The sequence below is a fragment of the Hypanus sabinus genome, chromosome X1 (assembly GCF_030144855.1).
Source record: "Hypanus sabinus isolate sHypSab1 chromosome X1, sHypSab1.hap1, whole genome shotgun sequence".
Classification (NCBI taxonomy): domain Eukaryota; kingdom Metazoa; phylum Chordata; class Chondrichthyes; order Myliobatiformes; family Dasyatidae; genus Hypanus; species Hypanus sabinus.
In genome coordinates, this window is record NC_082738.1 from 56,292,695 (window position 1) to 56,305,890 (window position 13,196).

At 38.6% G+C, this 13,196-nt stretch overlaps 1 protein-coding gene across 4 annotated transcripts in view; it reads right to left on the reverse strand.

Annotated features, from left to right (window-relative positions):
* slc4a1b (solute carrier family 4 member 1b (Diego blood group)) overlaps positions 1 to 12,001 on the reverse strand; it is an 89,241-nt gene extending 77,240 nt beyond the window's left edge. Inside the window, exons 1-2 of one of the 4 annotated variants that reach the window (XR_009509043.1) lie at positions 11,738 to 12,001; positions 1,488 to 1,584 (exon numbers count right to left, since the gene is read on the reverse strand). Coding sequence is in view for 2 of the 4 variants with exons in the window: in XM_059956626.1 (XP_059812609.1) it covers positions 1,488 to 1,520 (33 nt within the window). In the remaining 2 variants the exon portion in view is untranslated. Of the gene's footprint in view, positions 1 to 1,487; positions 1,585 to 11,737 lie in introns of those variants that run through there. The other 3 variants (XM_059956626.1, XM_059956628.1, XM_059956629.1) reach the window with 3 other exon arrangements.
* Between the last annotated feature and the right edge of the window lie 1,195 nt (positions 12,002 to 13,196).

Genomic DNA, 13,196 nt, shown 5'->3' on the forward strand with positions numbered 1-13,196 from the left:
CATGTAGTAATTTCATAGATAATTGATTTTGCCCCAATAATTATTAGGTAATCAGCACAGTAGAGAAACCATTGTTAAATATTTGTCTCACTAGGAATCTCCAGATTTCAGTGCTTGAAACATTACGGAGACAAAGAGGGGATGTCTGCTCTTAATCACCTGTGATAAACACAATCAAATTTTGGAAGCAGGGTACACCATGGATCTGACAAAGGCCATATTTCCATGCTCAAGTACTCTGATCTTCTTTCTTGCACTCCAGTATTGGTTTCAGGTTCCTTTATCAGGGGCCAGTAATCTTTGCTGCCTGTAACTTGTTAAATTTAACACTTGGGCTGATACTGCTGTTTCTAAGTGCTAGCAGAAACATACAGTCCATTTTTATGAGGGAAATATTTGGTGGTTGCTTAATTATCCATTTATGAGAGAGTGTCACAATGCACAACATTGATCATGCTGGAATAATGTACTAGTTCGGCATGCTCAGCAGGCAGTATATTGACCAGACAGATCAGCGGAGGGATAACTAAAATTAGGCAGGAAGAGAATTCCAGTCTTGTATGGAGTGAGTATAACCTGGGAAATAGTGAAGCATAGTACAATATAGAAAAGGGTAGATTCCATGATTCTTGGATAATGCAGTTGAGATCAGGATCACAGAAGGACTTGTGTAATGGATTTGCAGGGGGTAAAAGAGGCTTCCAGATGCAAAACTGCAAGGTCTGGGAGTAAATAGACAGTGAGATCAGTGCTATATATCAAGCACGAAGGATGTGTGGTATGCCAGAAATTTAATGACCTTATCAGAGTGGTCAAGATCAGTGAATGCATTCTTCTGTTTGCACCATTAGCCTTAGAGACAGCACAACTTACCACACCACCATTGTTCATTCACTGACACCGTCCATCAATTAGGAAGCCTATCTAACCTTCATTGGCTTCACCACACCCTCACAAACTTGTCGCATGGTTACAATGCACCACACTCACATCACACAGTACACTTGTGCACACCGCTAGCTTTTCAAACACGACAACTGTATGGTTCAAAAGCTTCTACATCTCTTATTGATAGACTCCTTTGCACTTAGATGTGCAGGATATGACCAAAGGAGTTATCCAAAAGCAGACAGGTATGATGGTTTGCCTTAATCATCATGAAGAAGACAATGCCAACTATTATTGAAATATATTTGCTGAGTTCATGGCCATTGGATGGGCTGTAGCCACAGAAGTTGAGGACATGGTCACACCTGATCATTCTCACATCCCTTTTCCTGCTTCTCTGACATGTGGCAGGGATATGTACAAAACATTACCTCCGATATTGCTCCTCAGAAGGATGTAAATAGTGCAGAAGAAATTCTCAGGTATTCCTTCAAAGTCACATGTCTACTTCATTGCTCAACTCAAATGGCAGGCATTGCAACTGATTATTCATTTCAAATGTGTCTTTTATTACACCAAAGACTCCTGCATTTACTTACCTTCTGGAGTTCGTAGGATCCTTTGTATGACATGTTGCTCACTTTCTGTTTAAAGTTATTCTTCTTCCTTCTTATATAGAGTTCGATGACAACATTCCTAAAATATACCAGTGAATATACTTAGATTGTAAAAACACTTTGCATTTATAATCATGCCTTGAACATAATAAACCAGGAATATCATCAAATAAAAGTTTGTACCCAAACTACACAGGGACCTATTAGTAAGCTTGATGCAAGTTTAAATGTAGAAAAAGATGGAGAGATTTTTATCTCTACATCAGAAAGGTTTGTATCAGAGCAGAGACATCCAAAAGTAATTTTCCAACTCAGAATAAGAAAGCAGAACTGGACCAATTTGGTAACCACTGACATTAAAATTAAGTACATAGAGTATTGAGCTTTCCTTATCACTGTCTACAGAAATCAAATTTTTATTCAAAAAAACCTTGATCTTAAGGTTACACAAATATACTAAAAAGCCTGCAGACTGCAATAACGTGACTAGGATAATGATATTAGCACTTCATACTCTGCCAATTTTCCCAAACCTGAGGTGATCATTATAGAACTAACTCAGCGAATGTTTCCCTCAGAATTATAGTCACTTGAAGGGTGCAACTTTGCTTCCATTTGGAAGGTGGTTCAACTCATTCCTTTGAGCCTCTGTCAATATCCCACAGCGCTGCTTTGGCAGTTTGATTCATTGGGAATGAAGCAACAGGGATAAGTTCCAACTTCAGAATAGTGCATGAATTTGTGATGGTGTTGAGTTTGCTGACAGTGAAATTCTAAATTCAAAGATCTTAAGCACTAGATAGATAGCTACAGGTATTGTCACTAAAGGGGAGTTATACTGTAACTAACTACTTTTCAAAGACTAGTTTATCCTCCACAATGAGTTTAGCTTCCAACACCCACAATTTGAGTACTGGGTGTACTAGCAAGAAGATAGCTCCAACTAAGAAAGTAGCTTAAGTACAGTTAATTAATTTTTAGTGATACACATTTAAATTTAGATAAAATTCTGTGAGAGGAGCCTTGAAGATCAACTGCAGTCGCTAACTAGAAGCACCTCATCTCCAAGCAGATCAACTAATTTGGTTCAGTTGGAGTAAATCCATCAGCGGCCATCCTGCTCAGCACAAATCAGATCTGCAGAGTCTACCAAAGCAGAGGAAGCTATCTTTTCACCAAAACCAGAGTCCATTTCAGCCAGACATCATCAAAAGGGGATCACTCCAGTTATACACACCTAGCTTTTAACCAAGAGGTGTGGAATGTCTTATGATGTAGAGTCAAAATACCAGGCTCCTTGGGAAACACCACTAATGCCAATAACATGTCATTCAACTTTTCTAAAAATATGGCAGATAATTTGTTTCTTTAGGCAGGATTTTTATGCTGAATGTCTTAAGAACAAAGGGTCCCTTACCAATTGCTCTGATTCAGGTTGCCACACTTTAGAATGTCTGTTACTGACTGACTGCCAATGTCTTAGTAACAAGCATTGTACCCATAATCAGGTCCTGTATTTTAGACTTTCTGGAAGTAACTATATAGAATATTATCCATAGAGTCTCTTTACATATGGTTCTGTATAATGCTTTAAGTCTGAATGCTCTGAATGCTTCGCGGGTGCAAAGTATGCCAACCAAAATCAGAATCAAAATCCGATTTATTGTCACTGAAATGAATCATGAAGTGTGTTATTTTGTGGCAGCAGTATAGTGAAAGCACAACAAATTACTTTGTTACAATAAATAACTAAATAATGCTAAGGAGACAGGCGAAGCAGTGTTCATAAGTTTATGGACTTACAGAAATCTGATGGCAGAGAGGAAGAAGCTATTCCTATAATGTTGAGTGTAGGTATTCAGGCTTCGCTACATCCTCCCTGATGTAGCAATGAGCAGAGGACATGCCCCAGATGGCGAGGGTCCCCAATGATAGATGCTGCCTTCTTGAGGCTTGGCCTTTGGAAGGTGCAATGGGAATACCTATTGCATATTCCCTAAGTGTTCCCAGAGATGAGTTGTTCCAATGTAAAATGTCACAACCTAATGAACTGATGGATCCAATGCAGAATCTGCTGATACAGTGTGCTAGCTAGTGACTCACTCTAGTGAGCATCTTATGTCAAGTGTTTTAATTAAGAATATCCCAGGTTGATTTGCTTCAATACAGAATGCTTTGATGGTAATTGCACTGAAAGAATGTGTCCATTAGCTAAGTAGATTCATAATTCAAACTAAACATCTAAATTTGTGAAGTGGTCTGAACTAATTAAAGAAGGTTCATTTCTGTACATTCAGTAAGAAAAAATAAGTATATGTCCTTTTTCCAGAAACTTTCTGATTGAAGGCTGCATTTTAGCCATATCATCAGGTTTAACATTTCAAATGTTATGGTTGTAATATTTCAGTCAGCAATGAACAGCCTTAGTAATCATAAAGGGTTAAATGTGCTTTTAATTTCTGTTTGTTGCAACACACATGCATGATTGCATATAGCAGTTGTAAGAACTGCTGAGCTAAACGGTTTCCTTCTGTACGGTAACAAGTAAGTACTTGTTTCTACTGTTTTGGAAGACTCAGTTTTATTTAATATGCTTTTACAGATAAATGCATACTTTTATATAGCCTAAAATACTTCCTGATCAGATTGGAATGATTCTACATCAGACTGCCAACATGTATCACCTAAGGTTGACTAAAATAAAGCGGACCTGCCTTAGATTAACAAGGAAGGAAAAGTCAGAGTATGAGCCAAAGCTAGATAAAAATGTAAAAACAGATAGTATGAACCTCTTAGGATATTTAAAAAAATAAAAGAATTTACAATGTGAGCATTGGTCCTGCAGAAAGGGAGTCTGGGGAATTAATATTGGACATAGCAGGTGAATTAAACAGGTATATTGCATTAGCTTTCACTACAGAGTTTGTAAATAGCTTAATGGAAATACACTAACTGTAAATATGGAATTGGAAGTGAGAAAATAAACCAGTAAAGTAGCAGTCACTAGGGAAGTGGTACTAAGCAAATTGTTAGAGTTGTTGGTTGACAAGTCTTTGAATCCTGGTAAAATCCATCTAAGGGTCTTGAAAGAAATGCTTACGAAGGCAGTGGGCACATTGGTTTTAGATTTCCAAGATTCCTCAAATTCAGGGAAGGTTCCATTAGTTTGGAATATAGTCAATGTAACTCCTTTACTTGAAAATGATAAGTGTTTGCAGATAATTGATACGCAGAGGCATGTAAACACATTGCATTTATGTTCCTAATAATTTGCAAATGGCCATTGTGTAGTTACAGCAAGAAATGAGAAAATTTAACAGAATTTTTTTTGTTTTTTGTGAGAGGGAAAATGGAAAATATGTTATATTTTCCACTATATTAAGCAGTTGGAGAAGGTTTACTACGTTAGCACCTAGAATGAATGGTTTATCACATGGGAGATAGTTAGACATCAAGGCTTGTATCCATTGGAGTTTAGAAAAGTGAGAGGTGACTTAATTAAAACATATAGGATCCTAAGCAGACATGATATGGTAATACAGAGAGGATGCTTTCTTTCATGGAGAACCTAGAACCTAGGTTTAAAAGTATGGGGTTGACTATATCAGATGTTGATGAGGTGATTTTTTTCTCTCTCAGAAGATGATGAGTCAATAGACAATAGACAATAGGTGCAGAAGTAGACCATTCAGCCCCTCGAGTCAGCACCACCATTCTGAGATCATGGCTGATCATTCACTATCAATACCCAGTCCCTGCCTTGTCCCCATATCCCTTGATTCCCCTATCCATCAGATATCTATCCAGCTCCTTCTTGAAACCATCCAGAGAATTGGCCTCCACCCTCTTCTGAGGCAGTGCATTCCACACCTCCACAACTCTCTGGGAGAAGAAGCTCTTCCTCAACTCTGTTTTAAATAACTGACCTCTTATTCTCAATCTCTGAATTAGTATGAATTAGAATGAAGTACCCTCTGGTACTGGACTCTCCCAACATCTGGAACATATTTCCTGCCTCAATCCTATCAAATCCTTTAATTATCTTAAACGTTTCAATCAGATCCCCTCTCAAACTCCTCAATTCCAGTGTGTACAACCCCAATCTCTCCAATCTCTCTGCGTAAGACAGCCCTGCCATCCCAGGAATCAACCTAGTGAATCTACGCTGCACTTCCTCAATTGCCAGAATGTCCTTCCTTAAACCTAGAGACCAAAACTGCACACAATACTCCAGGTGTGGTCTTACCAGGGCCCTGTACAAATGCAAAAGAACATCCTTGCTCTTGTACTCAATTCCCCTTGTAATAAAGGCCAACATTCCATTTGCCCTCTTCACTGCCTGTTGCACTTGCTCATTCACTTTCATTGACTGGTGAACTAGGGCTCCTAGGTCTCTTTGCATTTCTCCCTTACCTAACTCGACACCGTTCAGACAATACTCTGCCCTCTTGTTCCAGCTTCCAAAGTGGATAACTTCACATTTATTCACATTGAATGACATCTGCCAAGTATCTGCCCACTCACTCAGCCTATCCAAGTCTCCCTGTATTCTCCTAACGTCCTCTTCGCATGTCACACTGCCACCCAGTTTAGTATCGTCAGCAAACTTGCTGATATAGTTTTCAATGCCCTCATCTAAATCATTGACATAAATCGTAAAGAGCTGTGGTCCCAATACAGAGCCCTGTGGTACCCCACTAGTCACCTCCAGCCAGTCCGAGAAACACCCATTCACTGCTACCCTTTGCTTTCTATCTGCCAACCAGTTTTCTATCCATGTTGAAACCCTGCCCCCAATGCCATGAGCTCTGATTTTACTCACCAATCTCCTATGTGGCACCTTATCGAATGCCTTCTTTTTTTTAAAACTTTTTTTATTGCATTTTTAAATGGTTACAAAGTATGAAAAAACAATGTATATAACCCTTACCCCCTCCCCTTAACCCCTCCCCCCTAACTGCCCTATAGAAAAAAAAGAAAGAAAGAAAGAAAGAAAGAAAGAATGCCTGGTTGTTGGAAGATCTCCACATGCTCCATGGAATTCGTAATAACTTTAATATGTATATTTATTTCTTTCCCCTAATAACCAATTGTTTCATCTTCAGAGCATCTATATATTTAATCCTGTCTTTTGTAAATAAGGGCTCCAAATTTTCAGAAATGTTTCATATTTATCTCTTAAATTATAAGTAATTTTTTCTAATGGAATACAACCATATATTTCTTTCTTCCAAGAATCTATACTTAAATGTGTATCCGATTTCCAAGTAACTGCAATAGCTTTTTTGGCTACTGCCAGTGCAATTTTTATAAATTCTTTCTGATACTTATTTAGTTTGAGTTTCGGTTTTATCCCTTCAATATCACCTAGTAAGAATAATATTGGATTATGAGGAAATTGTGTTCCTGTAATTTGTTCCAGTAAAAGTCTTAAATTTGTCCAAAAAGGTTGAATTTTAGAGCAAGACCATGTCGAATGTAAAAAAGTACCAGTTTCCTGGTTACATCGGAAACACTGATCCGATAAATTTGGATTTAATTTTTTTATTTTTTGTGGTGTAATATATAATTGATGTAGAAAATTATACTGCACTAATCTTAACCGAACATTTATTGTATTTGTCATACTATCAAGACATAGTCTTGACCAATTTGTTTCTTCAATTTTAATATTCAAATCACTTTCCCATTTTTGTCTTGACTTATGGACTCCTTGTTTAATTACCTGTCTTTGAATCACGTTATACATGCAAGATATAAATTTTTTGAAATTTCCTTTTTGAATTAAAATTTCTATTTCATTAGATTTCGGCAATAACATTGTTTGACCTAATTTTTCTCTTAAATAAGCCCTTAATTGAAAGTAACAAAATAAAGTGTTGTTTGATATTTTATATTTATTCTTTAATTGATCAAATGACATTAATATACCTCCTTCAAAACAATTCCCTATATATCTAATCCCATTTTGAATCCAATTATATAAAAGTTGATTGTCCATTGTGAAAGGAATAAGTCTATTATCGAATGCCTTCTGAAAATCTAGGTACACAACATCTACTGGCTTACCCTCGTCTATTAGTCAAGCATGATTTGCCCTTGGTAAATCCATGCTGGCTCGGCCTAATCCTATTTCTGCCATCTAGATGTGCCTCTATTTCGTCCTTAATAATGGACTCAAGCATCTTCCCCACGGCTGACGTTAGGCTAACAGGGCGGTCTTTGGAACTCTCTCCTGACAGGACAGTGGAAGCAGAATCAGTTGTGATTACAATGAATAGTGGACTGGTTTGAAGGTCTGAGTGACCCCCTTCTGCTCCTCATTAATTTGTTACCTAAATACCGCAAGGAGAAAAAGTGGAGTAAAATGCTGCCTATCTCAATAGAGATTTATTGAACAATAAACACAGATCTTTCAAGTGATTTTTAAACTATTTAATTATAAATTAGAGAATGCAATAATCCTGTGAAGTTCACAAGCTATATCTCCCAATCAAACTTGTTGACAAGACCTTGAAGTGCACAGTTAGTGCAAATTCTTTAACAATTAGGCATTTTAGTTGGGGTATGTTTTAGGACAATCGTGTTGATCTCTCCTAACACTTCTCTGGTATTAACAAATTGCCACTAAATGTGCAAATCTGAATAGGGTTCTGGTTACAGCAAATTGTAGCCACAAGGTGGCAGTGTAGCACCAGGAATTGGGATTACCCGAAGGTAATTCAAATATCAACCAAATAAAAGGCTAACTAGTAAACCTTCAAAGGATGAAACATATATTTTTTTAAGTCTTTGAGATGTTTAGTACTTATTGCTCATTACTAATTGCCGCTGAGGGAGAGGTGATGAGCTGCATTCATGAACAGCATGTCTTGTGAAGTAGTACTGTTCAAAAGGGAGTCAGTTCCAGGATTGAGACCAAGTCATGGCAATATGTGTTGGAGAGGAACCTGCAGGTGGCAGTGTTGCCATACAGTCACTTCCCTTGTTCTTGGTAATTGAGCTTATAGGGTAAGGTGGTGCTGTTGGAGGAGTCAGTGTACGTAGATCATTGGAACTTTGAAATCAAATGAATTTGCTGATTCATTGACACTGGCCCTTCTAGTGCCCATCAGATAAGTTCAGAAATTAGCACTGGCAATTGCACATTGAATTTTCAAGTTCAAGTATGTTATAATTTCTACTGTATATATTGCCAAACTAAACAATGTACGTCCAAACCAAGGGGAACAACAAAGTACCTATAACTCACACACAACACATAAAGTAATATTACCACAAATAAATTAACAAATAATAAAATATATTCCAGAAGACTGATATTTAGCATATAGTGCATTTAGGACACAAGTCAAATCTCTGCTTTCAGAGGATAATACTTTAAGTTAATGTTTATAAAATCATATCGCAAACTGAAGACCATTCAGCTGTTATGCAAGCTCTAGTAAAATCATCCAATTAATCCCACTCTACTGCTTTGCTAAATGAATTTCCTTTTAAAAGTTCATAAGGATCCTTTGTATTCCCTTAACACAACTCATCATATCAACTTGTTGATGTAAATGTGTGGCTGCAGTAACTTACAAAAGCATCTTTTCTGTAGGTGCTAAGTTCATATCTGGACCAGTAGTAACAAAACTTCAACTCCCACCTTTGTGGACTGTACTAAATTTATACAGTTGCACAGAGAGGTAAAAAATGCAAAGGTAAAACTTCCAAGAAGATACATTTACTCTGAGGAATGGTTCTGGAAGACGGGAAAATTGTAAATGTCACTTCACAGTTTAAGGAGGGAGATGGGCAGAAGAAAGGAAATTCTAGGCCAGCTTGGGAAGGTGTGGGAGTCTATTATTAAGGATGAGGTTTTGAGGTACTTGGAGGTGCATGATGAAATAGGCCAAAATTAGCTTGGTTTCCTTAAAACACACACAAAATGCTGGAGGAATTCAACAGGTCAGACAGCATCTATGGAAATGAATAAACAGTCAACATTTTGAGCTGAGATCCTTCTTTGGAGCTTGTGCTTATGGTTTCTTTAAAGGGAAATCTTGCCCAACAAATCAATCCTTTGAGGAAATTACAGGCAAGGTAGACAAAGGAGAGTCAGTGGATATTGTACTTGGATTTTCAGAAGGCACTTGACCATATATGAGGCTACTTAAAAAGATAAGAGTCCATGGAATTACAGGAAAGACATGAACATGGATAGAAGATTGGCTGATTGGCTGGAGGCAAAGAGTGGGAATAAAGGGAGACTATTCTGTATGGTTGCAGGTGACTAGTGCATTCTGCAGGGGTCGGTATTGGGGCCGCTTCTTTTTGCGTTATAGGTCAATGATTTGGATGATGGAATTGTGACCGAGTTTGCAATAATACAAAGGTAGGTAGAAAGCAGGCAGTGTCGAGGAAGCAGGGTGTCTGCAGATGGAATTAGACAGGTTGGGAAAATGAGCTAAGTGGCAGATGGAGTATACTGCAGGGAAGCGTATGGTCATGCACTTAGGTAGACATAATAAGGACATAGACTATTTTCCAAACAGGGAGAAAATACAAAATCAGAGGTGCAAAGGGACTGGTAGTCCTTCTGCAGGATTCACTAAAGGTTAACTTGCAGCTTGAGTTGGTGGTGAGGAAGGCAAATGCAATGTTAGCATTAATTTTGAGAGGACTAGAATATAAAAGCAAGGATGTAATGCTGACGCTTTATAAGACATTGTTCAGACCGCTCTTGGAGTTTTGTAAGTGTTTTGGGCCCCTTATCTAAGAAAAGATGTGCTGGCATTGGAGAGGGTCCAGAGGAGGTTTACGAGAATGATTCCAAGAATGAAAGGGTTAACATTTGAGGAGCATTTGATGGTTCTAATCCTGTACTCTCAGGAGTTTAGAAGAATGGTGTGGGGGGGGGGAAGAACACATTGAAACTTATTGATTTCTGAAAGGCCTAGATAAAGTGGATGTGCAGAAGATGTTTCCTATAGTGGGGGAGTCTAGGACCAAAGGGTACAGCCTCAGAATAGAGGGACGTCCATTTCAAACAGAGATTAGAAGGACTTTCTTTAGCCAGAGGTTGGTGAATCTGTGGAATTCATTGCCAAAGATGGCTGTGGAGGCCAAGTCATTGAGCATATTTAAAGTGGAAATTGATAGGTTCTTGATTACTCAGAGTATCAAGGTTACAGGTGGAAGGCAGGAGAATGAGGTGGAGAGGGAAAATAAATCAGCCATGATAGAATGGCAGAGCAGACTCAATGGGCTGAGTGGTCTAATTCTGCTCCTATGTCTTATGGTCTTTTTATGCTTTCCATCATCATTCAATCATCATCAAAGATAATATTAAACATTGTAACCAAGAGCTGAATAATTCTAGTTGTTTTTTCAATGCACAGGGCAACATCTTACACAAAGTTATACCTGCACATTGTAGATGAGATGCTTTGTAAACACATTCTACTTTTACTGGTAAGAACATTATAATGATTGAATAATTCAAGTAAATTGTCAGTCCACCCTTTCTGCCATGGTGTGGATATCTATTCATTAGATCACTGTGTTTTTTTCCCATTGTAGATTAGTTACATAATCCACAATACTTAGTACTCTGTAGGTGCAATAGACAGGAATACAGAGCTATCCTGCACGAAGGGCAGATGGAACACAAGCAACTACAGGGAGCTGCCTGTTATCAATGGGATCATGTCTGCGTGGTTGTGATCAGTTTTTAGGTAATGGTTTTAAAAGGATAAGCTGAGGGAAGAATAGTAAATATGATATTAGAAGGTAAACTCCGGACATAAGAACATTAAATGTAAGAATCCTAATGTACTGCTATTAAGGGAATGAGATTAAGAAGGAATGTGATCTATACGTATAAATGGAGAAATAAAGGTTGACTCACTAGAGGGTAAAAGACCCAGTCATTGAGCCTTAAGCAAGGATTTATTGCCCTCACCCCATCTTACCTCCCACACATCCCACCCCAGCAACTACCACACAGACTACTTGGAAAATGTTTCCAGTAAAAGGGTTGTGTTGAATAACATCTACTAAGAGGAGTTCCAAGATGTCTTGCAAGATCAGAAGGAAAATGTAAAGTCTGGGTTGACCCTTTTCTTTGCCTTTAAAAGGAAACATTTTTAGATTCATGAGATATTTCAATGTTGCCCTCCACCTTTACGCCCTTCAGAGTGGTATGGTTTGGTACATTCCCAAGTCCTACTCAACGTGGTGCTTACCTTCTGGAAAGAAGTCACACCTTTGGATATCCAACCTTCCAACCTCCAAGTTTTCTGTGCAGTTGCAATGAGATCTGTTGGTTGTAGAAGCTTTAGCCTTTGGTGTAGTAACACGGGCACCTTTTCACAAGTAACCTGAGGCAGCAGAGACACTCCACACAGCCGCTTGCTACCAGATATCTGAGTCACGGCGATATTCACAATCTCTAATTGTCAATTGTACCCCAATTGCTCCCTGCATACTGGCTAGGCAAGATTAAGAGCCTGGCCCTCTACAGAAAACTAGCCGCGACTTTATCTGAGTGAAACATTTCAGGACCATGGGCTTTTTCATCGTCAGCAAGTGATCCCCACCCTTGCTCTTTGCTCCTCTCAACTGGCTGCAATGTCATTGCATGATGCAAGTTTGTAAACACATTCAACTGTGGCCAAGTAAAAAAAAAACAGAACTTTGCAGTTACCACTCATAGTGGCAGAGAAAATCCCCATGCTCCTGGGATAAACATACCAATCACAAACTCTTACTTGCTGCATTGGCCAAAATGGGTTTTCTTCGACATTCCCAAGTGCACCATTTATATACCATCTTAGAGTACATAGAACATAGAAATCTACAGCATGTTACAGGCCCTTCAGCCCACAATGTTGTGCCAATCATGTGACCTACTGAAGATACTGACTAGAATTTCCCTAGCCATAGCCCTCTATTTTTCTAAGCTCCATGTACCTATCTAAGAGTCTCTTAAAAGACCCTATTGTATCTTATGAAAGGATTAGGAATATCACACAGAGTACCAATAACCCACAGAGGGTACCAGGACTGAGATATGGCACAGTGATTTGTCTCCTTTTTGCACATTGGTGATTTGCTATTTATAGTTTTTCATAAATTCTGCTGCATTTGTCTATTTTCCTGTGAATTCTTGCAAGGAAGTGAATCTTAGGGTAGTGTAATCTCTTTACACGAATCCCTTTTTTCATTCTCCCCACATTCCCATCAGCTCCTCTCAGATTCTACTAACCTCCGATACAGTGTGGGTAATTTACAATGGCCAGTTAATCCACATGCCGTTTAGAAGAAGCTGGAACATCGGGAGGAAACCCATGTGATCACATGGACAACCTGTGAACTCCACGTGGACAGCAGTGGATGTCAGGATGGATCTCTGGTTGGTGGAGCTCTGAGGCAGCAGATTTAGAGTTTTGAATCCTATAACAAAGGGGATTTCCTTGTGAGGCACTACCTAATAATTGGTGAAATTCAGACAATTAAAGGGAAGAATAGTTGCCACATTAAATTTGCCAGCCTAAGAACTATTGCTGATTCTCTTCCCAAAAAAAACACACCAATGTCCTGTAAGACTCAACAGAAATGAGGTAAAGTAGCAATGGGAGGAGGTCCCGATCAAGATCTATGGGGGATGGCATCTCCCTGCCTCTACACTAATATCTGGAGTGT